Source organism: Triturus cristatus, chromosome 9 (assembly GCF_964204655.1).
Source record: "Triturus cristatus chromosome 9, aTriCri1.1, whole genome shotgun sequence".
Lineage (NCBI taxonomy): Eukaryota > Metazoa > Chordata > Amphibia > Caudata > Salamandridae > Triturus > Triturus cristatus.
In genome coordinates, this window is record NC_140592.1 from 484,634,259 (window position 1) to 484,662,058 (window position 27,800).

General features: G+C 47.0%; 1 protein-coding gene and 1 long non-coding RNA gene across 5 annotated transcripts in view; one reads left to right on the forward strand and one right to left on the reverse strand.

Annotated features, from left to right (window-relative positions):
- Positions 1-27,800, forward strand: part of DPP3 (dipeptidyl peptidase 3) — a 533,904-nt gene that overhangs the window by 173,255 nt on the left and 332,849 nt on the right. For all 4 annotated transcript variants that reach the window (XM_085625440.1, XM_085625443.1, XM_085625441.1 and 1 more), the window contains 2 exons: positions 17,226-17,363; positions 20,493-20,567. In XM_085625440.1, the coding sequence (XP_085481566.1) occupies positions 17,226-17,363; positions 20,493-20,567 (213 nt within the window). The remainder of the gene's footprint in view (positions 1-17,225; positions 17,364-20,492; positions 20,568-27,800) is intronic.
- Positions 1-27,800, reverse strand: part of LOC146798177 (uncharacterized) — a 159,390-nt gene that overhangs the window by 90,604 nt on the left and 40,986 nt on the right. The window lies entirely within an intron of this gene.

Genomic DNA, 27,800 nt, shown 5'->3' on the forward strand with positions numbered 1-27,800 from the left:
GTGGGCCAGGCCCAGGAGGAGGCTCCGGAAACGCAGGGGTACCACCAGTACCCGGGCTGCGCCTAGCTCGGCGGACTTTTGCTCGCTGTATAGGAGGCCATTGTCCCAATAGATCCAATGGGTTCCAGTTCGGTCACCGGCGGCCTGGGCTTCGGCTTGTTGTCTGAGTCCCACGAGGGAGGGGCAAGTGGCCTGTTCCTGGCAGAACTCTTCCCGGGAGGGCCCCCCCTCACAGCGCCACTGGCCCATCTCGGGCAGTTCTCCGAGCTCAGTCAGGGCCTCCGGGGCGGAAGGTTCTGGCCCTTCTCCCGGGTTAGTGTCTTCTTCTCCCTCCGAAGGAGGGTTGTCCGCTTCTGGTAGAGTGTCCCGGCTCTCGGGGATAGTGTTCGGTAGGAGGGCCTCACTGCCCTCGGAGAGAGGCAATCGCGCGGTCATGGAGCGCGTGGTGGCGCAGACCCATTCTGGGAGGCCCATCATCTCCAGATGGGCTCTTCGTTCTACTTGCCCCCACGGGGAACTCTCCAGGTCGTTGCCCAGGAGGCAGTCTACGGGCTGTGATGTCCGGACCGCTACCTTCAGTTCTCCGGAGACCCCTCCCCACTCGAAGGGCACCAGCGCCATCTGGCAGAGGCTCTCAGAATTGTCGGAGGATACGACCGGACAGAGGGCACCGGTTAGGATCTGGTCTTCTGAAATTAGGCTGCGGTGGACCGCGGTGACACTCGCCCCGGTGTCGCGGAGGCCCTCGACTCGGTGGCCGTTGATGGTCACCTGCTGTCTGTATTTCTTTGTGTTGGCGGGCAAGGGTGTCCCGGGGACCATTTCTCGATCACCAAGGGAGACCAGGGCCATGGCCGCCGGTTCCCATTCTTCGGAGTCCTCCATCTCTTCCCCCAGAGCCACGGAGGCCATCTGCCGGGCCGGGGGGTTGGTCGTTGTGGTTCGCTGATACTGGGGACACTGGGGGTCATTGGCGTAGTGTCCGGGCCGTTGGCAGCGGAAGCAGGTGATCCTAGCTCGTGGACCTAGCCGTCCTGCGACTCCGGTGCTTGCTGGAGACTGGGCTGAACCCGCCGCTGGTGGGCTGCTGGGGGGGCTGGTTGAGGACCCCCCGGGGAAGTCTCTTGGTCGGCCGTGGTTCCCTCCGCCCCTCTGGCGGGGGGGGCCTTGACTGTGGCGGCCGTAGTCCCCCACGGGGCCTCGGGTGGCTCGGGTATTCACCCAACGATCAGCCTCAGCGGCCAGCTTCCGAGGGTCGGTGAGTTTACTGTCCAGGAGATGCTGGCGCAGTTCTACAAAGCAATTGGCCGCTAAATGTTCCCAGGCAATCAGATCAAACAGTTCTTCGAAGGTGGAGACCTTGCTGCCCTTGATCCACCCGTCCAAGGCTCGGCTGTAAAAGTTCACGTATTCTACCCACGTGGTGCCCGGTATCTTCTTACAATCTCGGAACCGTTGTCGGTACATTTCGGGGGTGAGTCCATACCGGCCCACGAGGGCTTCCTTCATGTGGCTGTAGGAGTTCATGACCGTGGAGGGCAGATCGAGCAGGGTGTCTCTTCCTTCGCTTAAGAACCGGCCCCATAGGCCAGCCCCCCAATCCTTCTGCGGCACTCGGTGAGAGGTCATGGCGACTTCGTAGGCCTTAAACCACTGCTGGATATCGTCGTTCTTGTAATACTCTTTTACCACATCCTTGGGGATGTGGACTTTGGTTTCCCCGATGGGAGCGGGCGGTGGATTCCCGGGTGGCTGTGACTTTTCGTTTTTAGCCCGCCACTCGATCTCCTTCAGGCTGCGTTCATGTTCTAGCTGGAGCTTCTTTTCGTCGTGCTCTCTTTGGCGTCTCTTCTCTTCGAGTTCCCCTTGTAGCCGTAACTGCTCGACGGCCAACTTTTTCTCTGCTAGTTTTATTTCTCCCTCGATTTTTAGTTTTGCCAGTTCAAGTTTGTGGTTGCGGCTTCTCTCTCGGTCCGCTAGCTCCTCGGGGGACAGGTTCCCCTCTGGCCCGTTGTTTCTCGCCGGGATGCTTTGTGGTTCATGGGCAGAGTCTCCTTCCCTTTGGGTCGGGGGCGCCCCCGTCTCGACCCAGGTTTTCAATACTTTCTGGAAGTCTTCCTTTGTGCTCAATCCGGTGGTAGCGATGCCAAGGTCTTTGCAAAACTGTTTTAATTCTCTATGTGTGTAATAGTCCAATTGATCCTCTCGGAACGGTGAGCTTATTTCGGTACCTGCGGCACCCAGGGAGGTTTCTCCTTCCATCTCTGTTTGGTAGTGTGTCAGTCGTTTACTGCACGCTCTCTTTCGGTGTCGGCTCGGATCCCGTCGTCTGCCACCAAATGTTGGAAAGGCGTTCGCCGGAGGGGGGTTCGATGCCCGTCTTGCCCACTCCTTTGACCCACCTCTCCCACGTAGGCCGAACTAGGCGCGCACACCCTGATATACACTACGAACAGAGTGACACCACACGTATTCTTTGTAGGACGATAGGTTCTTTTATCGATGATTTTCAAGGGATCTTTATGATCCAAGATGCAAGTAGTACAGCAGTGGCACAAAGTACCACAAATCGGTCGTGGGGAATGGGGGTAGCGGGACAGTCTTTCAAGATAGTGTCTCTGCGAAATACCCTGCGTATAGCTCACAATCCTCGAGCTGGAGGGTGTCGAGTCTCTGGGCGATCTCTTACCGAGTCGTCCTCAAGGGGGAGCGCCGCGAGTCTCTCAGCAGGCACAGGTGGTCGGAGTTCGGGAGCCGCGATTCCGTCAGCAAGGCTCAGATGGTTCAATAGCTGGGGGCCGCGAGTCACTCAGCAGGCCCAGGTGGTTCAGTGCTCGGGAGCCGCGACCTCGTCAGCAGGGCTCAGATGGTTCAATAGCAAGAGGCCGCGAGTCACTCAGCAGGCCCAGGTGATTTCAGCGTTCAGGAGCCACGACAGCAGGCTCGGATGGTTCCAGGTCTTCTCTTCCTTCGTTTCTCCGGCACCCCTTGTTATACTCCGCTTGTTCTTTGAAGTCCGGGGTCCTCGCAGAGGGGGGACTGGGGTGACGGAGGGGGTTCGGCGGGATTTCCTGCCGCTCACTTCTTTGGTCTTTTCAGGTGGGTCTGGGAGGGACCCCAGACGCTCGGCAGGGGAGGCGCCTGCTCCCCAGGGGCCTGGTGGCCGATCGAGTCTTCTCGGGGAAGGCGACCCGAGGTGTGACTGGGCTGGCGCCTTTGGGTCTGGCTCGAGGGTTCCCGCTCCCTCGGTCGGACATGCGTGGTAGGGTGTCGAGTCTGTCAGGGCTCTGGCCGGCCCTCGGATCTGGGTGGCTGGGGCGGCCGGAGTCAGAGATGTCGTGTCTTGAGGGTGGTTGCAGGTTGGCTGGATGATTGGGAGGGCAACGCCGTGAGGCCGGTCTCACAGTGCCTAAATAGGAGTGACTGATATTTGAAAGGGAAGTCTTTACCCGTTAAAGGTTTGTTTGAACTGGTTGCACTGCAGGTTTTACACTTCAGCTGTCAGGCCACATGGGGTAGGCCTGTATCCATGTTTATAGTGCCACTGTAGTGGATGGCATATTAGGTACTGCAGTCCTCAAGTGGCATTTGAGTTGCAGGCCAGGGTGCACTTTCTACTTGCAGGCAAATTAAATATGTCAATCCGGAATAAGCCAATTTAACTATGCTTAAAGTGGGAGGCAAGCACTTTATTCCTGGTCAGCAGGTGTAAAGTGCAGAGTTCTAAAACCTGCAAAAAATAGGGTCTAGCAATAGGCGTAAAGTCTTGAGTAACCACAAAGAAAAGGTGGATTTCACAGTGGCGGCTACTATTTAAAAAATATGGTGGAGTGCGATGGCGCCAAACTCACCATACATGCCGCACTTCTCCCAAGCGCTCCATGAGCAGGCCTGGAAGGACGTCCTTCCTGCTCAGTGGAACGCAAATCCAACTAATCCTGGAGCTGCTCTCATCAGCGTGAGAGCAGCTCCATAATTGTTGGGAGCAGGCTAATCCAGTGCTCATATTGAGGTTGGGGCCTGTGCCAGCAATCCCCCGAATGTCTGTCTGGCCGAAGGTAGCCAGATAGCCAACTCGACGTGCACTGAAAGGGGCAGCAGTAACTCCAATAACCGGATTCATCCCCCGCCCCTTGCCTCACTCTTGCGCTGTACACAGCGCTAGCTGTTGGCAAAATAAAATGCCATTATTACGTCCTTTTTAGGTCTCGCTGGCGTTGCAGCGTGAAGCGCTGCCGCCAACGAGAACTATTGTTACTGTGATGCCTCTCAAGGGAGACAGACCGGGGCACGCGCAGCGATCTGGGTCTGTGGACGCGCTTCTGAGAAGCGCAGACGCACGCGCGCGCGCGCCATGCTCCGCCGACCGCCGGGCTTGTTATTTCCCAGTGCCTCCACCTGAGTCTCCCATGTGTATCCACCACAAGCTGCCCCTCCCTCCCCCCTTCGGCTGCCCCACTCACCAAGCAGTTGGATCCGCAGCACTTTGAGCTCCTCCTTGGCATGCTCGTATATCTCCCGGTCGATACGCTCGCTATGGCTCTGGGCCTTCTGCAGCTTGCCAGGCACCGGTTTGCTTTAGCACAGCCCCATGTGTCTGGTAGCCATGGGCGAGAAGAGAGGGGTTTTGGGACGTCGGGCCATGAGGCCACGGTTCCAGAGGTGAGCGATAAGGGGGTATGGTGGATGACTGAAATAAGGTGCGAGACGAGTACAGGGAGAAGTCCGTTTTCAGATGTCAGGCAGGTGTTTTTCTTGAGAGAAGGGTGATATTATTTTGTTGAGGGCTCTAAACGCAGTTACATTGTTTTATGACGGGGCAGGAGGAGGGACTAAGTTTGAAAACAACGTGCTGTGCGTTAACCGTGTTAAAGGGGAAGTGAGTGGAGCGTCAAATTCAAGTGTGTTTAATAGGAAGGTTTTTCTGGAATGTACCTTTGTGCTTTTGTCGGTTTAAGTTTGTCGGTATAAAGTGTCGACAAGGTGCAGGCACGTTCCTGCTCTGTGGATGTAAAACTTCTGCGCCCGTCCTGGAAATCACGCCATGCCTGAGGTGTCTTGTTCCAGGTGCCGTTGGGGTGCAGCTCCCTTCTACTCCGGCTTCCCGCCCCAGCCACGATTTCCCTTGCCGGCAACCCGTCGGTCTTCGAATCCCCGCCTCCTTGCACAACCACTCCGTACCCCCGTCTCTTACTCTGAGTGCCGCCCCCTATTCAGTACCCTCTAACGAGCCCCCCCATTCTCCATCGCAAAAGTGGTCCTTTCCGGTCCCCATTTCACCCCCTCAAGCACGCCAGCTCCCGCCCCACCTGACAAGAGACAAACCCCAGCTGCAATATCATTTTAAACAAGCATTGAAAACTCATTAGGTCTCGCCTTTGATTAAGTTAAAGCCATTTGCTTTGATAATGGTATTGTATAGCAAAGCAAATGGCTTTAACTTAATAAAAGGCGAGACCTACTGCATTTTTAATGCTTGTTATTTGTGTTTGCCTGCTGCACTCGCAGCTGACGGGCCGATGCTCTGCTCCTCCGATCTCGTGGAGTCGCCGTTGGTACAATTTAACTATTGCTGCTGGTCACCTTCACAATGTGTTTGTCCCTTTAACTCACACTTTTTATGAATATAAATGAGTTATTTATCTCGTGTAATGCCAGTTACAGATTATTTTTTTAAATCGTGTACTTAGAAGAAAACTGCACTCTAATGTTTATTGTGGAAATTAGCAACAGTTTCCTTGGAATAATCTCCTGTACAAACTGCGCAACACTTCTTATTGCATCCACTGATCGGTTTCCCACCCATTGGAAAAAAATTGTGAACTACTTCTTATACAGTGGTGTACCACCGAGGTAGTACGAAAATCAGGGGCTAAATGTTTTCATGGTACTTGTGGAAAAGGCACCAGAATCCTAGCAAAATTCCTGCATCTCATCAACCAGTCAGAATTTTGGCATTCATAACCAGATTTGACAAAGCATCACCCATTATGATCATGCCAGGCCACAAGAAGGTATTTCTCACTAGTCTCTTAAACACTTTAGCCTCTAGGTGACCTTTATGTGCCTGCTAAATAATGTTGACCCTTGCCTAGTCTGGTATAACAAAATCCCTTAGTAATAGGGTATGTTCTTCTAAACCATCTAGTGGCTGCTCCTTTGGATAACGCTGCACTAAATAATGGTTGCTATTCCTTCACCTTCTTTATCAGCATTCCACCATTCTTGCCTATTTACTACCACTAGTGCCTACTTGTGCATATTTTACTGTTGCCACAATTCTCATCCTCTCTACTAGTTTTTGGCTTTTTGAGCACTAGTCTGGAAATGTGAGCCATCCTTCTGTTTTTGCCACCTCGAATGTGTCAAACTTTGAAGTAATATTCATTCAGTTTGGACATCTGTATAATTAATCTTGATGAGGAGTGTCTTGCGTTCTGACCTGAAACTTCAACACAAATATGCTTTCAAATCTTCTATCCCCATGCAGGAGCTAATAATTACCTTTCAATAGTTTAATGTTTTTTCCACAAACCAGACCATGTTTTGGAAGCAACTGTGTGGTACACTTGAACTATAAAAATTATGATATTTCCCAAACACCAATATTTTTAACCTCTAAACACGTTCTAAATCATTTAGGGCCAAATGTACGACCCTTACAATTTGCAAGTCGCAAATTGTGTTTTGCGACTTGCAATTTGCGACCCGCAAAATGTAATTTACAATAGTGTCGCCTGTGGACCCCTTACCGTTTGAGAGTCTCTTACCACCTACTAAACTGCGAGTGTTTTGCAATCGCAAGACAATTGTGTATTGAAGTGCGAGTCGCTATTAGGAAGGGACGCCCTTGGCACTCCCCTTCCTAATAGCAAGTCACAAACCCTATTTTGCGAGTCGGTAATAGGTTATCCACTCACAAAATAGGGTTGGTACATTGGGCATGCCAATTTTGCAATCGCAAACGGGCTGATTTCCCGTTTGCGACTGCAAAAAAAATCGCACATCTGGCCCTAGAGGTTTCGTGGCGGGAACTTTTATGATGGCTTTTGTTCGTTTTCTAAAATCAGCTGTTTGTGCTCCATCCCACATCAATTCCTTCCATGTTTTTATTCAGTTTCCTCAAAGCTGCCATCATCACTCAAAATGTCTTGACATTTCCAGGACATCATAACAGATGATCGTTAATGGAGGGGATACAGCTCCTTCTTGATTGACTGGATTTGATTCTCTGTAGTATAACCACCTTCTTTACATTTTCTGTGTTGTAGACCGTTGACCTTATCAATCGTGACTTTATTGTTGAAAGTGTGAGATTTCTTTCATCTTTTCTTGTGTTTGTGTTTAGTCTCTGTAAATGTGAGAATATCAAAACATCTTGTAGGGCGAGAACTGTGATGATGCCACTGAAGATCCCAAGTGAAAAGGAGGCCTAACGTATTGGATTGCACCTAGTGGGTTTATAAATGTAGTCAAATGTTGGGTTTTTTAGACAGTTCATCTGGTGGTAGACTGCTCTCAAATCGAGCATTGGGAAGTATTTGGCGTTCTCTATTGTAGCTTAAATGTATTCTATTTTAAGGATGTGGGTGACGGCGGGCCCAGCATTTTTATAATTTAAGAAAAAAACGCTTTTATCTTTTCTATCTTTTAGCTCAAATTGGCGTGAATTTTATTGTATTACAAAATACCCAGTAGTATCAGCGGTGATACTGCCATAGGCACTTGGATTGCCATATGACATTTCTGCCTTCAATCTTTTTAGGCCATTTTAATAAAAGAATATGTAAGAGATCATGATGAAATGGAACCCGGAATCTACCTTAACTTCTAACTTTACCTCTTCCAAACTAGCACAAAGCAGCTCACTGCAACACTTGGACTTGGCAGGAGCTATGAAAGGCAGATAGGCAGGTCTCTGACGCAGACACAAAACATTTTGGGACAGATCTGTGGACACAATCACTTTAACAGTATATTTTGTTTATTTTTGCTGTTCACTACTCCGTCCAGTTCAGAGAGTAAATCCTCAAAATCCCAAGCCTGCATGCATCTTTGTCAAGCTAGTAACTCCGTGTCAAATCATTACATCACAGAACAAAACAATACTGGGGCTCTTACCATACACCTAGCTACCAGTGTACCCTAGCACCACTCCAGGCGCTTACACTGAGCCCCAGATTATGTGCATGCCAGGAATAACTCCTCTTCACAACACTTAGGTGCTCAAAGGGTGGAGATTCCTGGTTTATTGGAGGCCCAGACAATCAATGTGTTCCCCTCCCCATTGGCCAATTAATAACCTGGCCTCTTGGTACCTACCTCTACTGTATTCGCTGCCATCAACCTCCATTCCTCTCTCTCTTTGAGGGCAGAGAGCCGGCATGGTGCTGACAACGGTTCTGTGAGGTCTGTTTGTTAGCATTGGTTGGTTTGTCAGGTCAACTACAGAGGAGGTAATTGGGGCAGGCACAATCCACCTCTCTTCTCCTGTCACCCTTGCATCTGCAGAGACCCGGGAGAGGTGGAAACCAGGGTGGAGACCACCAACCGCCTTAGTGCTGGCACACTTGGGTCTCTGGAGCTCCCCTGGTGACATTTCTAGACCGAGTAACCATTTCAGTTACCCTCTTCTGTGACGCCACAGCAGTGAATACCCAGATTTCAATTTGATTATTCACAATAAAGGCTTCCTAAGGAATCCATGTACAACATAAACAATGTGTGTTGTTTTCAGTCTTTATGTGCTTGGCCTGCTTGGTTATTGTTCATGGAGGGACATGTGTAGTATTGGAAGGTTCATTCTTTAATACAAATCACCTGCTTATTGTTTCAAGTGAATCTTTGTCTAGTGTTTATGTATGTTTTATTCCAAGTTGTGGTGTTCAATCCTGCTTTGTTTCATTGCAGTGGAGGCTCCAATGTGCAGCACAAGTGGGACCATTGTGTGTGGGCTCCCAAGTAAAGAGGTACTTTAGTACCCATCAGTCTTTTTTCCTATACTTTGAAACCTATTCTCTTTATGTGCTATTATTCTCTGTTCTGCAAATGCAATCTTAATAGTAGCTCTGAAAACAGAAGTCTGTCAATCTGAGAAACCCTTTAGAGCATCCTTCCCTTCATCTGCCCAGAAAAACTACTTTCCTCGCAGACCATTTCGGTCATCAGCAGCAACCAGAGCATCGGCTGTAATTGCTGGCTGTTGAGAATGACCAACCCCTGCTCAATGGCCTCATTTCATTGATTTTACCAGAGTGCTGGTGCTTTGAATCCTGAATTACTTGACCTTCATCTTGAGTGGATTGCTGAAGAAATATATATTGAAACTCCGGAGATTGCTAGATGTAGCAGCCAGACTCTTTCAACCTGAAGTAATGGCCCAACTTCACTTGCGCTTTCAAAGATCTTTCTTGACTTCTGGCTACAAAGGGAATAAACTGAAGAATTCTCTCCACCATTTACTAAGCACAAGGTAGATTGATCTGGTCGAAACTTTTTTCAGGTATAGCTCCTGAGTTATACCTAGTGCTCCCAGGTTTTTTTTTATATTTTTTTTAAAGATTTCAGTCTGTAAATATCCATATCTATTTTCCCCTTCCTGTCAGTATTTGCCCATATTTATTTTGTCTTCTCCGTATAGATGTTGTAATATGGTATATTTCCATATGTATTTAACTGCTACATGTGCACTCATACTTTGACGCCTGTTGTGTTTTAGTAAATGAAGTATCCAAATAGAACAACAATTCGCCTCAGCTAAATATTGGCATTATACTACAAATGAATGTTGGCATATGTCGCTACTTAATGAAACCTCATCCTATTTTTTTTTTTTGTTTTTTTTTTTTAACTCCCAATGCCATATATCTGCTCAACTGGTGACTTGAAATCAATGAAAGACAGCATGGAAAGGCGCTCAAAAGAAGCCCAATTTGTTGTATTTTTGCATTTAAAAAAAAAAAAATGCAGACAGGAGGAAGCGCTTTGTTCTCTGTCTGTATTTGTACAAATCATTAAAAACTGAAAACTGGGACCCCTAGTTATACCCCATATGCTGAGATCCATTAAAATAACCGAATTGTCTAGGTTAGACTTACCTGAACAGGTTGGGCCTAGAGCCCAAGCTCTGGAACTCACTGTGCCCGAATCTTGGAAGAGACCGGACTTTGGCTGCATTAAAGGAAATCTGAAAATAAGCCTCATGAAAGAAGACTTCTCATTCGTCCAGGGAGTGACGGACGAAGTTGCGGATAGGCTGCAGCGGTACCGTGGCTCATCAATCCACCGGACCGCAACCGTTCCGTAACAGCTACAGTCCTGCTTGCATGACCGAGGCAGCAAATGGGGTCACTGGAAGCTGCGGAGAAGCGGGCCAGGCCAGTACTGGACTGCACCACTGCATCGCTCGCTCACTTTACACCACACCGCTCCACAACCACCACAGGTGAGGTGGGAGGCAGGTGTTGAGTGTTAGGAGCCAGGCGGGTGGAGGAGGTTGTGGAGGTGCGGTAAGTTGGCTACCCGCTGTTTGCTCTCACTCTAGCCCTTGCCCCTCAGTTTTTTGGACAGCTTTTGGACGCATATTGCCGGCCACTTAGCTGCCAGTATCGAGGCTGGCAAAGAGCTCCTGAACCTCCGAGCATGTGCGGTGGCCTTTGAAAGCTGCAGCCTAGAGAGTGCCCTTTGGCAAGCCCTGCGGAGGTGGCCCAGACAGTCTGGGTGCGTCTTGTGGGGGCCGGGGGTCCCCGCTTTTTGCTCCACAGTAGCCAGCAACCCTCCAATCTTTTCCAAGCTCTTCAAGCCTGACCCTAGCCCGCAAGAAGAGCTACATGAGACAACCAGGAAAATTGGCTGATACGGCTAACGCAACAAGCTACGGTAAAACTGGGGCATGATATCAGGCCCTCGTATTCAACCTGAAAATGTAGCTTGCCGGATGCCAAGGCAGCGGCAGTATCCAGTAAAGCGCGCTGCCAACAGGCAAAACCAATCTAAAAACATTGGCATGCACTGCCTTATCTGAAGAGGTCGTAGGGGGGTGGATCAGTGAAGTCGGGAGGTGTGGGGAAGAAAGGAGAAAGAAAGAAGGGGGCAGATCGCCTAAACCTTCCATTACAGGAGCTGAAGAACAATGCTCAAAAAGAAGCCACATTGTCAAAAAGAAATGGAAGCAAAAGAGCATGTGCTCATAGGGCCAACACCACTAAGGGTCACAAGAAGAACGGTCCAGCTGCTCAATCTGGAGTTAACAGCGAATCCTCCCCATCAAGTGCTCATAAGCCAGTATTTTTAAGCAACTTGCAGCCCAACAGTAATCCTGGACAGTTCCCCAAGAAGGATAGCGGAGGCGACGGAGCACAATCTCCAAGGGCTAGAGGACAACCAAGAGTCGGTAGACAATGCCCTCACTGGAAAGCCCACCCTTGGGCGCAGAACTTGCTCACACTCCTGAGACGGGGAACAGGAAGCACAGAAACAGAGCACAGGAACAGAAAGCTCAGCCCCCCTCAGCGGGTACCAAGTGGCAAACTAGGACAAGAGTGGCAACATCTGCAATGAAAGGGCCAATGAGACTGAGCCCAGGAGGCTTCCGCAGCATACAAAGAACGCAGAAAACTACAGTAGGTCAACAGACCAGGCGAACGGCCTTCTATTGACTGAAGCCCTAATTCACTGGCGACTGGATAAGGTCAAAGACATCGAGGTAAAAGGACCAGTGGCAACCACCCTGAGATCAGTTACCACCATCTCACCAGTAAATTGCCATCAGCTTGATTCACCAGAGACAGAAGACCTCACCGACTCCTTTCAAAAGCTAGAGTTAACAATAGAAAGGATCCTGGATCTCACCCCAAAACCCTTTGGGGGAAAAAGGAAGAAGCAAAGGACCCTCGTGTGGGGGGCCGGCAACCAACAGGCCTGGAAGACTATGAAGATGACCTCCACCTGGAAGCCATCAGAGAAATACAAAAGTCAATAGCCAGAGCCCTGCTCTGGCAGTCAACAAAAATGGAGGTCCAAATTGATTTCCTACAATCAATAGCCCAGCCCCCGCGCCTAGTGAACCAGGGCAACACGCTGGCAAAACTGGAGGCAATAATCTACAACAACCAGGCTACGACGTCCCGCACGAGCCTATGTGTTGACATCATAGAAAAGTGGGCTGAGCTGCCCGAAGTACTGGGGGACATGGTAGCGCTGGCAAGGGGGATCCACAGACAACAATGGGACCCCTCAGGATAACGACAGGGAAAAAAAACCACTAGCCTCTAAAGGAGAACCTTCCCCAGTCATGAGCCCAGAATCAAAAAACTCCAAGGAAGGGAGAAGAAGCAAAAACATTGTGGTATCCCCAAGCAGTAGTAAAAGCAAGGAAGACCCTGATAGCCTCTACGCAAACGAAGGAGCAGAGCTTAAGGTGACCATCAAGGGGGCCGATGGAGCAATGACAGAAGCCCCCCGCCCTTATCTAGGAGGGCAAAGAAAAAACTGATAAAACAGTTGAAGAGATCGAAAATCAAAAGATCAATCATGCCGGCAGTGCTGAACCGTCGCAGACATGAGGAAAAAAGCAATTCAAGACCACTCTTCCCAATCTTCAACTTTAAACGGCAGATCAGGTCCCGGGCGATTATGGTAGACAAAGCTGAAGAAACAGATATTCCAACGCGACAAAGTAAGCATCAGGTGGCCCAACAACCAACAGGGTTAGCACCAGACCCCGGTCAGGCTGCAGCACCTTGGGCTAGCCCAGGAAAGGAGGATGTCTGCACACAAACCAGGACATCCGACCCACTGAGACTGGAGGCTCAAAGGCCCGAAGGGTTACATCACACACTCCCTGCCGGAGCAGCAGCCAAAAGACAGCTTGGTTGGAATTTCAAATAGGTCAGCAGACGAACAGTGTAGCATCCCCAACAACCACTCCAAGTCTGGGCCACATAGCCTCGGCTTGTGGAGGGGGGGGGGGGGGAAGAAATATGTGACCGCTGGATGCACAAAGGCCTAAGGAAATGCCCACAATCCATGAGGTGGTGCTCACCCCTAGGTACTTCATTAAAGGCCCTCACGACATCCTAAACAGGTCCAACATTCTCCGACTATTTGTACACACCGCTACCTTGAATCAGATCACATCGGAAGACTTGGAGTGGGGAAAGTTCAGAAGGATACATGGATACCCACGGCGATTCCACCTTACTTGGATTTAGCCAACAGAACCTTCAACAGGCAGTTCTTGCTGAAGTCAAACAACTAGCTAGCTGGGGCATATACGTCAAATAACCCAGCCTGCCGAAATACCTGCCCTATCTTATCCCTCAACACGACGGGAGGGGGTTTCATCAGTTTTGAAAGGCACAAACCACTATAGAAAGCGAGGGAGAAACACCATTGAACGACCAAGCATCCCAATAAATATCTCCATTCCTCACAGAGATAACCAGCGGAGAGTGCTAATGAGCCAGATCGCGCAGGCCACAAAGGAGGAGCTCTGGCAGTGGTATTCCTAACCACAGACAAAACATAGGCTGCATAGGCAGGAAAACGGGGGATCAGGCTGATCACCATCAATCACTAATCATTGGCCACCACCAACGACTAACCCCTATCTCATGCAACATTTCAGGGCTAAGCAAAGCGCCAGGAACAAGGAAACTCTGTATTCCCTTGCAAAAGGGGACATTCTATGCTTTCAAGAAACCTGGGCAATGACAACAACTCCTTTAGTTGGCTTTAACAATCATCATATAGCTGCCACGAAAAGGAACATCTTCGGACGGCCATCAGGTGGACTATCAGTTTTCTTAAGCCACGCCCGTAAACTCAAAACCACAGAAAAAAGAGCAAATTCTCCAGACCTGCTAGCCATGACCATTGAGGAGCTCAGAGCGTGTCGCCAGCCGTTTCGCCTGCTGCTAATAAACTGCTATATCAATCCAGCACAGATGCAATCTCGCATGGAATCCTTCATCACCACACTAGAAGAAGTATTCATCAAATATGAAAATCGCAATGTGATCGTTGTCGGTGATTTTAATACAAGAGGCTTGGATCAAGCACTAGGTGCGCTCAGCAACGGGAACAAAGCTGGCCCTTTGATCTCTTCTTAAAAGTTTCAAACTACACTTGACTCACTACAGAAAGAAAAAACGCTCCCACCCCCCCTCGGGGTGCCCTACACTGACCTTTAGGAACATATCTACAATTGACTATATCCTAACTAACTAGAAGCTGGTCAATAAGCTGCGAGACTCACGGTCACATTACAGGGAAAGTGACCATAGGCCTCTGTGCACCACTTTTCACCTGGCAATGCTATCAGCAGAACTTCAGAAAGTAATTGATGAACCCACAGGAGAAGAGCGCTTCAGATACCTAAAAAGAATAAAAATGGACCATCAACCTCGGACCCAAATTGCAAGTGTGGGCAACAACGTGGAAAGCGCGATAGATGATAGGATCTCCATCGAGGGTAACTGGACACTGGGAAGCCCTGACGGACGATTTATGGCAGAAACTGGCAAAAAAAACAGCGCAAAAAAATAGTCTTAACACCAAATCATCCCCCTTGAGCCACGTGCACTGAAGTGCCTGATTCAATGCATATGCGCCCTCAGGAAGGCACTCAAGGAAAAAAAGAAAAGAAGAACAGTCAGAAGTGCTTTCCATAGCCACTCTGAGGACAGCATACAGGAAGAAAGTAGGCGAGTACAAGAGAAAGGTCAGTGAACAGAAATGGCTCAAAGTATTCTCCTTGATAAAGGAAAAGAACAACTTCAAACTATGGAGATGCATCAATTGGCTGAACTCCCAAAGCCCGATAAAGGAGAATAGTATTGCAAGTAATGAGTGGGAAGCATATGTAAAAGGACTGTACACTAGAGATTCGCCAGCTGCCGAGTCTTTCAGCTCCAAGACCCCAGACGCACGCCAGAACAAGGAACCCCACTTTATGAGTGTTTAGGAAATGGTGCCAGAGACCAGCGAATGCGCCAATTTCATGGAATTGGTGATAACCAGGATCATCAGGACAATGAGACTAGTGGGCCCCAGGACCCAATGGCATTCCCGCCTAAATTAGCTCAGGCATTCTTTGCCCCAATCCTGACCTCACTATAGAAACACGCCTACGTGACCGCAACACCACCGTGCTCATGGAAAGGATCAGTTATCTTCCCCATCCACAAAAAAGCGATCACTCTAATCCTGCCAATTATAGGCTTGTCACCCTGCTCGACACAGAGGCTCATCGCCCTCAAGATCTCGGATTTCAACTCAACATGGGCTTGAAAAGACGGAGCAGTCCCTTGTCTGTTATGTAATTACCAAAGGGAATCCTGGCTTCATCTATTATGCTGCTGCCCAAAACTATCCAGCGAACGCTAACTGTTGCTTCACCCCATTTTCAGGGTCACTGGCATAAGGTCCTGCAAGGAAGCTTCGGACTGGTGTTTTCCGCGAACAAAAACCTGCATCCTCTCAAGAGTGGCAAAGTTCACACACTCAATCAGACCGGCACTAGAAGCCTTGCCACGGCTTCTCGAGTCAAGGGCAGGCAATAAGCTGAAACGAAACAAGAACCTAGTCCTCTCGCAGCCAGTATGGGAAGCTGCTTACACGGATTCCATCGAGCAAAAGCCTCCTCCATGAGCTGCAACCCGGCAACTAGTTGCGGAAAGTACACCTCTCCCTATCCGCGCCTGCAAGACCATCATATTAGCCAGTTTTTCTACCATTGTAACAACTTGGTCACGAGGCAGTAGCACCTTATCCTAGGCCTTCAAAGTCCAATATCTCCCTGCCAGGCCGAAGACCACGAACCAGAGCAGAGCACCCACAAATCAGCTAGGCGGCCTTCACACGAATCGCCTTGCAGAACTCCTGTGCCCAATTATGGGCTCCCAGAATTCAGACATTTTAATGGGTTGCAAGGAAATGGTAATCCCCTGCTCGACAGCAAAGAAGAGACTGACATTTTTAACGGTTTGTGTAATATGAAATTAACCCCATGCTCGATGGCAAAAAGGACTCCCCAAGAAAAGGGGTAACAGATTTATGGGACCTAGCAACCAAGCAGTTGGAGGGTTCAAGGGGGGGAGGCAAGGAGCGCAGGTGCAGAATTCAGTTGATTTACTGTAAAGGTTTTAATTAATTGAATGGTCAATAAAATTACTTACTTAAATTCGACCAGTCATGGATTTGGGCCTAACCTTCCCACTTCTTGCTGGGAGATGATCTCTCAAAGTAGCTGTGTCCCTCCACTGATTAGATCAGAATGTTTGTCTTCCGTAGCATTCACTCCGTTATCTTTAGACCAATGTTTTGCGACTGAAGAAGGATATAGAATCGCCAACGATTGCTGTCCTTTTCAGTTCAGTGGTATGTTTAATTAGTTAGTGACTAGAAGTTTCGTTTTATGTAGCCCTCTATGTATTGCATAACGTAACTGCTGTTCACACTTTTTTATCAGTGCTTTGAAATAGTAGTTGGTTGCATGCCAGCAGTTTGCTACAACAAATAGATTTGTTTGAAAGTGTCTTCTGTCTCTGACGGTTTGTCAAAGGTAGTCTCCCTTTAGGTCATCAGCTGTGTGATTGATGGGTGGCTTAGGACTGGTTTATAACTGAAATTGTCCTGGCAGTGACTCGCGTCACAAGGGGTCTGCATGGCCAGTTGACCATGAGGTGCTGTGATCTTAGGAGAGACGGAAACACACCCAGCAATAGCAGGCAAATTCAGTTTTAAAGAGGCAAATGCTTCGTCATTATGTTGCACAGCGGCTACTGGCTACCTGTTTCTTCATCTGAGGGATGTCTATGCAACAGTCTCGCCCTGGTGTCACCGCACCTGCCATCTTTCAGCGGAAAGCGATCTGAAATTACAGGACTGGAGTAGTATCAAAACACAAATATGATGCTTTACAGGCACTTTCAGTTTAATTTCAGTAATTTAAGCCTTCTACTTTCAAGTGTGTGATACTACACTCCAAATTCTATTGCTTTCTGGTGAGGTATTTAGAATTGGCAACATGTTTCCTCTATAGCTGCTACAGAGTTCTTCGATTTTAGGTATCTTCCTTTGGGGCACATTTTTATACAGATCAACCTGACAGTCACTTAAAAAACAAGCTTTCTCATGCCTTGGATGTAAAGAAAATGTATATAAAATTGTTTAATTTTTAAAGTACAGAGTTTGACATTAACCATGTTTCCTCTATCCGACAGGAGAGACTTAAGGAGTTGGTGTTTAACAGTGCAGCGTTCCATCAGCACCCAGAGGAAATGAAATCCCTGTGGGAGACATATGGGGAGCTCATGTATTCACTTGAATCTAGGCAACAGAGCCTGGGGCTGGGAGACAAGGTATGCCTAGTCACACATGCAGCATCTTCTACTGTATTATTATAATGAGACAAACACCTAGCTCTGCCTTTCCATTTTTGACTCGTAACACGTCCTACTCTGAGTAAAGCATGTCGACACACATGCCACCCACTATATACCTGACACTTACTCACAGCACCTCCTGCTTTTCCATTACGAGAACCTACAATCTGCTCTGATAGAGCAGCTCGAAGCGCCTACACAACTCTGTCAGCGCTATCTATTTCTGATCGGTTACTCCTCTTGCTATCTGCAAACTCACCTTATTCCATCCCCGCAGCCCTCCGTTTAAGTACTATTGTCTACAATGCATACGCCCCTGTGCTTTATACAGCACCCTCTGCTACTGCATCACTAGAAACTCTGCTCTTTTCCACTTCATTATTGGCTGTGCCCCAGAGTTTAATCTTTTCTGTTGTGGATTGTTCTGCCTAAAATATTGATACTTAAATAGGCATTCCAGCTCCTCCGACACTTCCAAGCTTCTGCTGCAACTGGGTTGGCAAAAAGAAATCTCACGTCTTTCCCTTTTGTAAATGATCCAAAAACGTTCCTTCTCTTTTCTGACATGGATCATATACCCATCCTACGCTGGGCACTGTATTGTGCAGAACATCAAGGGTCGTTCTTTAGAAATGCCAATGCATAAAAGCAAACCTAGAACACCTATACGCAAGAAAAAGAAGGGTCAAGGCAATAGAATCCCGCACTTGCCAACAATACGTTTGGCAAAGTTCAAATGTTACTATTGTTGCAACAAACCCGGAGTACAACCCTTCTATACTCTTACTGGAAAAACTATTTCCATGACAAAATGAAATATTGGTGGTTCAGCACCCAGTGTCGGTGATAATGTATAATCAAGTATTTTTGCATTCCGTATAAAATCACATACATTCCATAGTAACAATATTCATGAAAACATATATATTTAAAGAGCAGCGGTTGTTATAATTTCAACTGGGTGAGAGCTTCCTCAATGACTAAAGCTCAAGTGTGCTGTGCTCTTGCATCAGATGTGAGATCAGGCAACTGAATAACCTGAGTAATTGTGGCGTTTGATGTCCTGGTCAACGCATATGCTTACATTGCATTTGCTACGACGGTGACTTCTAAGGCTTCATAATCTTATATTTACAAGTCTGGAAGTTCTGTTTACTTCGGAAGCTGTCAATGAGTTGCAAATCATTTAAAACTTTTCTGTAGTTGAAATAAAATGTTGACACTTTCTTGAGTAAATTGGTTTCAGAGGTAATTGGCCTGATGTTATCTCGTATCCATGTAGTTTGTCTTGCAGAAATCCATACAACTGAGTCAGGCTGACCAAGTTCAAAAAAGTCTTATCAAAATGACCATGCTTCAAAGTATTTTGAACTCCCTCTTCTGCTGGCTCTAAAAAGAAACTAACTGAAAAGGGCACCAGCTAGTCAAATAATGACAACTGTCTTGTCTCAGTACAGGTGGGAACCTCTTCTCAAAACATCAATGCCCTCTGAATAAGATTAGCCTAGGAAATGGCACCTTCCATAAATATCAGGACTTGAAAGTAATTTTCCTGGGCCAGTCCTTTCTTCCATCTCTGTAACAAAATGTAGACTCAGTTGTTCCATTCAACATGGCAGCTATAGTTATTTTGAAGAAATAGTTGGGCAAAGTCTCATTCCTAATTTCCTCTAGCTATTGAGCTGTGAGACTGGGCAATCCACCCCGCATCTTCCCATTGGCTTGTCGCCTGGAAATGAAAACCAAAGCTCGTGTGAACACCAAGTTACCATTTTAATGAGCGGGAGATGAACCACTCAGTCCTTTGGTGAATTTTCTACAGATTGGTTATTTCCTCAGATCAATCTTTTGGCGTTGGAGGCATATCATTAGTGCCTTCGATTTGGCTTTCGTCTCAGAGTATGGCAAAAAACCCTGGGAGATGCTTCACTGTTCAATTGGTCAGACAAATTTGTATTACCATTATTCCAGTGTCATTGATTCACAATACTCTTCAGAAGCTGAAACATTCAACCTGTAAAGGTGCAGGAATGTGTGAGTTCTCCACAACTCACTTACTTGAAATCTGATTTGGCTTGTGCAGTCTCCACGTCCTATTATTTTCAGGGCTGGAGAATGCAGGTCCCAATAAGTTTGGAATTGTGATAGAACCTTTCTTATGACCATCCAATCATCCCCTCCATAAACCACATTAATGCATAACAGAAAAAGCATTTGTGATATGGACTGGAACTGTTGGTGGTACATGAGTGAACAGTGAGCCTGAAATGCAACAGAGGTGTTGCCCACAAAGGTTAAAAGTTAAGGTTTTCTTTTTTGTTTTGAGGAGAGCAAAAACAAACTGTACCCAAACTACCATATGACCAGTATGTCCTAATGAAAAAAGGTCATGGACGATAGGTGACAGGAGGTCAAACCTCTGGAAGTATTTTCTCCAAAATGAAAATATTAGAATGTTGCTCAAGATTGCAACTTGGGCTGTTTGATCAATGAAGACCCACCAGGGGTTCTCAAAGACAAATTAAATACATGAATTGGAAGTAACCCTGTGCCCGAGGGGATTTGTGTGCGCAAAATAAAAACAATGGCTTTAAAGTACACATAAGATTTAGGGCCTGATTTAGAAGTAGGCAGAGGGGAACACTCTGTCACAAACTTGCGGATATCCTGTCCTCTGTATTAGGATCACATTCTATCCTATGGGGTTCGGAATACCTCGGCAGGTATACCCGTCACGTTTGTGATAGAATATACCCACTGCCAACTTCTAAATCTGGCCCATAATCGGTCTATAGAACATGGCAGATAAAAAGTACTGCATTTAATTTTTTAAAACACAATATGCATATGCTTAAAGCTGCTCTAATGCTGTATTTTCACACACAAACCGTAGAAATATATATTGTGTTGGCAAAATAAACTGTGTGTTGTTTTAAAAATACTTAATCGCTGTGATTCAGGCAAAATGGGGGAGTTTTGTTTAATACCTATGTTAAATACCTAACTTGCTAAATGTTTTATGAACTTCAGAGTTTGGTTGCTTGTAATGCTGTTCTGTGCTGAAATGAACTTTTTACCTACCTTTACTTATCTGTCTTTATTCAGGGCATCACCACCTATTTCTCTGGGAATTGCACCCATGAGGATGCTGAGCTTGCTCAAAGGTTCCTGGACTGTAAGGTATTAAAGTTATTCTTTCAGTAGAGTTTTTGGTGGCCCCATGTTAGTTACAGACTGTCTCTCTCTCCCTGTCTATATCTATCTATCTCTCTATCTAAAAAAACAAAGGTTACAGGAATGTTATAGTTAGGATCAGATTTCACATGCACAAAATCATAGAAATTCAGCTGTTAAAGTTGCCTGAGCTAGCTATAACTTGCGCCCTCGCAATGTACTGCTTTTGACCTCACATATTACATGACTCATGACATGCTCAGTGACATCACTGATGACATCATCCAGTGAGTGTAAGTATTTCAAAGACGCTTCTGTGACTTAAAGATATGTACTAAGCTATTGCTCAAGTTAAATTACTATTCTTTCTGTACTACTACTGAGTGATACTATTTCAAACTTCATCTGATTTGTGCGGGTGTGTGAGCGGATATATTAGTGGGTGTGTGAGTGGTTATATGGGTCTGTGATAGTGGGTGTGTGAATGGTTGCATGGGTCTGTAATTGAATGTGTGAGTGGTTGTATGGATCTGTGAGAGTGTGTGGTTGTGCAGGTGTGTGTGTGGTTGTGCAGGTGTGTGAGTAGTTGCGTGGGTGTGTGAGTGAGTGGCTGTTGGATAGGTTGTCTGTGTGGGTGTGTGAATGGTTGTATGGGTCTGTGAGTTGGTGTGAATTTGTTCGAGGTGGTTTTGTGGGTGGGTGTGTGAGTGACTAAGGGTGTCTGAGTGGGTATGTGAGTGGCTGTGTGGGTCTGAGAGTGGATGTGAGAGGGGCTTAATGGCTGTGTGGGTGTGTTAGTAGCTGTGTGAGTGACTGGACCTGAAGGGAACCTCACCTTCCCCTTATTCCAACAAAAGTCCACAGTTTTGCACAAAATGCCTACCCAACTGGAGCACTTTCTGCTGGTTAATTAGTAAGTGCTAACTCGATGGGTAAATGTCTTGTGCGCATTATACACTACAGCTACACTAATTTCGGCAGTGTGATTGTTCCTCAAGCGACTTCTTCCGGAAATCTGTAATGTGAATTTTCCCATATAGAAGATGACAAGACTGCAATGAGGTGAATCTCCACCAAACACTAGTACTTCCTCCCAACTATATGAAGTAAGTGCTTCTTTGTTTGGTGGAGATGTCCTCCTATTCGTCTGCATAGAAATCATGTCACCAAAATTGGCAGGAAATGCGCTCTGGGTGGGATGGGGCTTTTAATCAGCTGTCCACCAACATGGGAAAAGGTAGAAAGACCTTTTCCTACTACTCAGGTGAATGGTGCATGGCCAAATGGGGGAGCTTGCAAGTGCTTTTGCACATTTGCATACTCGAGAACAATGCACTATATTCTCACCAGGAGATGACCAGAAAGAACCCATTCGTCAGTCAATACAGACCAACAATGCATTCACCTCCAGCAAGGATTTCAGATTATTTTTAAATGTGGAATTGCACAGAAAATGGATGTGCTTTGACTTTGCCAAGCCCACTAACTTGAAATAGTTTATCCATTCCCACTGGGGCCCAGCCAATAATTAATGGGGGAGGGGGCCGTGCAGCTCTCCTCCCTGGACTGATTTTGGCACTTGTTACCCCATCCCCCAGGGCCTGACCAATTAGTGCATGGGAAGGGGGGGCACTTGTTCCTGGGTGCCCTGGCCCCACCCAGTGTACGCAGTGTTTGGGGCCGGGAGAGGAGCCTTAATGCCCCTGTGGTCGATGCCACCTTCAGTGGGAGCCGACATTTGCTCCCACACGCAGGGAGCAGCAAAAATACTGCTCCACGCGTGCAGGAGCAATTCTGTCATCTGTTTTCCTGCTCACTTGGCAGTGGGTAGGAAAACAGATAAAGTCTGCTCCCAGCGAGCAAGAACAGTTTTCCTACTCCAACCCGCTGGGAGCGGACTTACTGTTTGCTCTTGCTTGGCAGAGGCTGTCAAAGGTCCCGTAAAGAGACAGCAAATAACTGTCTCAAGAGTGGGCACCTCAGGACATGGGGAGCTGGCCCTGGGGGTTGTGGTCCCCAGGACCATTGATGGCTCCAGGAAGGGGACTGTGCCCCCCCTCCCCACCCCTTCTTTTGTTACTGGAGGGCCTGACCTGGGGAGGTGGTGGTCCCCGGGACCGTAAATGACCCAGGTAGGGGGCCACATTGATAAATCGACATGGCCACTGGGATGTCGTGGTCCCCGGGGCCATGAAGGGCCCTGTAAGGGGGTGCGCATGGCCTCTCTCCCCTCGTATCTTATTTTTGGCCTTGTTCTGGGCAGGTGGCGGACCCCAAGGTCGATATCGGCCATGGGGAGGAGGTCTGCGTGCGCCGGCCTCCTCCAACGTTCTATTTAAATTAGCCCCTGGCACTTGCCCCACTGAGGAAATTCAATTTTCGATCTCGCTTGTATTTAGCCACCATTTTGTGTCCCACCGCCATTTTATGTTGCCCTCACTCAGGCAGCACAATAAAAAAAGTTTTTCTGCTGATCTCACTGCGACGTGTCAAAATAACCTCCTACCTCTATTTACGAGACTGATGTCAGGGACTGGCTGAGTCCACTAATCCCCGTCTGGTCCAACTGATCCCGGTTTCAACTATCTGTTAGTTCGCACCATTCTTTCCTGACTTTATCTTATCTTCTGGCCTTCGCTATTCTCTACTTGTATTCTCTCATTTCACAACTGTCCTCCAAAGCATACAAATGTGTCCTGCCACCTGCAAGTTGAGTTGTAGACACTACCACTGATTAACTTGTGGGGAGGGGTCATCAACAAAAGAATGAGGTAGTAATGTATCTGAGGGTGCACATCAAGACAATTATTAGAATCAAATTGGGTGTACAGTAATAGTTATATCAATAAAATCGATAACAGGATAAGTTTATGTGTGACGAAACACGTGTCGGCTGTCATCCATTTGGATCAATATTTGGAGAATATATGTCTCCTATCCACGAACTAACAACTAGAACTAAATGTACTAGGGAGCTCTGATCTGTGTTTATGATTATGACTTTCCTTTTTTGTAAAATTTTGAATTAAATTATTCTTTGTCATACATCTCTGTGAGGACCTAATCTGTTCCGTAGCCAGTTTCTCATTATTAATATTCTGTTCTCCGTTTCTTTGGCTAATAACCGATAAGAATAACATACGTGACTTTTGAGTGCCGGGATATCCTTGTGTAAAAAACTTGTGGGGAGGGGTGACAAAAACAGTTGGAAGAGAGGTTTATTTGGGTTACTTGATATCTTGTTTTCAAACTCTTCTCATTGGTTATATCTTGCATTCAAACTCTTCTCATTGGCTAACCATGTATGCATTGTGAGTGTTCTTGGTGAATCTACGTGCTATAAAAGATTGTGCGCCATGGAGTAAAGTGGCAGTCTCCTAAGAACATACCGAATGTACTTCTGGGACAACTGTAATTAGCTGCAGCTAATAAACCTGATCTTCTACGCTCAACAGAGTGTCCTGTGTCTCTGTTCAACAAAGCAGGTGAACTCAGGAGATTAAGGCGTACCCTGCGCCGCCAGGCCCATAAGGCCCTGGTTCTTCAATTGGTGCCCTCTGTGAGGCGGCTTCAGAGGTAGCGGTTTTTGTCTGAGGGTCGTGAGGAGCCCCGCAAGAAAATTCTGGAGGAATCGCGAACCACGTCAAGCGACCCCTGTATGTCGAAGTGGTCTGAAGGTCTGTTTCAGCGCGGTTTCTCCTTCCTGACGGCTGCTGACGACTGCTGCCCTGACTGCCGCCTTGCTTTGGCTCCATTTTGGTGATGTATGGTATCGCAAGACGTTAGACGGGCCTCTGTTGGCGTAAGAAGACACTTAGTTAAGTATTGGTGGGTAGCTCCCACTATTTTGTTTGATTTGGGTCTTTGATTCGGCTATTGCAAAAGCCGAAGCCGAGGGGTGAGTACATTTGTGCTGTGTTATTTGATTTAACCCCTTGATGTTTGTGAACAGCCCAGTGAAATAACGATGCCTGGCCTGAGTAAGTTTAGAAAGTTTTGTTGTTTTGGTTGTGATAGGGATTCCCGGCTGGAGGACTCTTGTCCAATTCCTCCGGTTGGAGCTCCCACTTATGAGCTTTATTCTAAACATGGTGTTGGCCCCATTGCCTTTTAATGAGGCATGGATCCGATACATGAAGAACGATGGGGTTCTGCAGTGGCCACAGAATGGTAGATTTGAGCCTGACATATTAGATAATTTGTGGAAGCAATTTTGTTTAAAAGAAAAGCCCGGCCGGCAATGTTTGACTCTTTCCGCCTCTGGCGCAAGGAAGCCAAACAGAGAGAAATTAAACAGGCAAAACGAGATAAGAAAACACAAAGTATGACGATTATACAGGCTGCCCAGCAGTTTAAAGATAATGAGATTAATCAAGAAATGGAAATTTCAGAGAGACCGCAGCGTATGGCGATAGATAATGCTATCCGGTGTTGCCTATTTCCCCTTCTGATAAAAGTAAGGATCCGGAGGAAGACCCTTTGATGTCTCACTTATTGAGATTGCCTCCTCCCTATGTACAAGGTGCTTATGCACCCCCATTGTTACAACCAGTTCAGCCATTAGTTGCGCCTCCGCCTGCTCCGGTTCTTCCGTATTAGCCCCTTTCGGTATTGCCACTCCCACCTCCTGTGCCACCGATTCTTTTGCCTCCGTCTCCTGAACATCAATCTCCTTTGCCTTCGGCTCCCCTTATAACTGTTAATTCTTCTGTTAGTTCACCGAATACCTTGTCCCCCTGTCCTTATGTCTAATTCTCCTACTGTGCGCAAACGAATCACAGATACTGTCTCTGATTTTCTGTCTCCTTTCTTTGAGACTCTTAATATGTCTCCGGTTTTGCTCGCAAATGGATCGAGAAGGGTCCCCAGTATAGTGTGAATGATATCATGGCCACCTTTCATCAGTGGGAAGCGCCCACACAGATGTTTTTAATGTTATGTGTGACACTCTTGTTAAAGGATGGGAGGATATGGATTTGGGTTCAGTTCCTCAGGGTTTGTTAGATGTTCAGGCTAATTTCGATAAGGGACTCATTGTGGGTTCTAAAGTTAAGGACGCCGTAAAGACACTTGTCACTTTTAGGTCCCTATTTTCCTCGCAGACTTTCCTCGATTCCGATCCTGCTGTTAGACTGACATCAAAACATTATCCCATGAGGGAGGTTCCTCCAGTGTGGAGAGAGGCGGTTGCAGCAGCAGGTTCTAATCCAGCTGTTCCCGTGCACTTCCAGCGTATATGGGTACATGTCCCCTGGAAGAGATCTGAAGTTTTAGCTCTTAAACCGTCTCTACCGGATCCCTGTAAAAACCCTGCTGGTTATTATAAAGAGTTGTCCCAGACTGATGCCTGTATTATGAATTTAGCTGATATTGATATGTTGATGGGAAATGTAGTCCCACAAGCATTATGGGCTCGGATTCGTAGAGAGGATCACGCCCAAGCATTAGGTGGTGATTGGGCTGTTATAATTGCCGCGGATAGAGCTCAAGTGGGTGGTGCTAAGCCTGATGTTTTGATTTCAGAACTCCCTGGTAGGATTATTACTTTAATGAAAACGATGATGCCCGCCTTGCGAGTTAATTGGGATAAACTAACTGCGTGTAAGCAGAAGAAAGATGAGTGTATCTGATTTTCTTCACTCGTTTTGAGGAGACATTTATTGATCACAGTGGTCAGGATATGACTACGGAGGGTGGACATCGATTATTTGTAGATAAATTCGTATTTAATTTGCTTCCCGAGCTGTCACACAAGTTGAAAGACTCTGAAAGTTCATGGGCTGTTTCTTCTTCTGCTCAGATATTGGCTACTGCTCAATATTATGAGAACAGGGATAAAGAGGAAAAAGACAAGCAAGAGAGACTAAAGAATTAAAAACAAAGGTTCTTCTGCAACAGGCTTATCCTCCTTGTCTTGCTCAGCGCCAGTTTCAACAGCCTCCACAGTTTCAGAGGGTGTATCAAAAGCCTGAGCCTTTTATTCCGCGACCTTTATTAGGTCCTAACCAATGTGCCTATTGTAGAGAGGAGGGTCATTTTAAGAATAGTTGCCCGGTTTTATTACAGCGTAGTGGAGGACTATCTGCTCCACGAGGTCGTGGTATTTATCAAATAGCGCCCAGGGGTAGAGGTCGAGGTGTGTTGACCCAAGAACAGCGTTCCCTTCCCCCTCCAAATTCCACGAACTACTTTGATCAACAAAATACTCAGTCTACACAGTATTACAATGATTATTATCATGTTGAAGGTGAAAATGAAAGCCTTCACGCTAACTAGGACAGCCGTAGACAAAGTGAGGGAGTTGTATCGATTCCAGTAGATCAGAGTGGACCTTATGTTAATGTCACTACAATGGGAGCTTCAGAGCCATTTCTTTTAGATACTGGTGCGATGAGAAGTTCTATCATTCACTCTAAACTCCCTGGGGCACCTTTGTCTGGCTCAACTAATGTATCCGTAGGATTTTCTGGCGCCAGAGTTCGTAACCCGGTCTCTAGCCCTCTGCCTATTTCAATTGGCCCTTATGATTTGGAAGCCCCTCTTCTTTTAACAACTGGCTGCGGCGAGAATCTGTTGGGTTTGGATTTAATGAAAAGAATGCATGCAACGATATATTGTTCTCCTTCTGGTGTGCATCTTACTTTAGGGCAGACATTGACTTCTTCAATGTATTTGTCTAAAGATCAATTCCCCCCTGAATTGCTCTCTCTTCCTGCAACGCTCTGGGCTACGGGTCCAAATGATGTTGGTTGTCTTGAGATCCCGCCTTATGTTGATACTCTCAAGCTCAAAGCTAAATTGCCACGCATTCCTCAATACAGAATTTCCAATGAAGGTGAAAGAGCGCTTTTGGATATCATTTATGATTTGATTCAGAAGGGTGTGATTGAGGAAACGAGAGGAAATGTATGCAATAGTCCTATTCTTCCTGTTCTTAAACGCACTGATCCTTCTCAGCCTCCTGTTTATCGTTTTGTGATTGATCTTCGGGAGGTCAATAAAATTGTTGTACCACAGTTTCCTGTTGTCCCAGATATTACTGCCTTCTTAACTATGATACCTGCCTCAGCGGCTTGGTTTTCTGTTATTGATCTGAAAAATGCTTTCTTCAGCATTCCCATTGCCGAAGAGAGTAGGGATATTTTTGGTTTCTCTCTAGGAGGCCGAAGTTTCCGGTTCAAGCGTGCACCCCAAGGCTATTGTGAAAGCCCCTCCATTTATAGTTAAGCTCTGAAATGT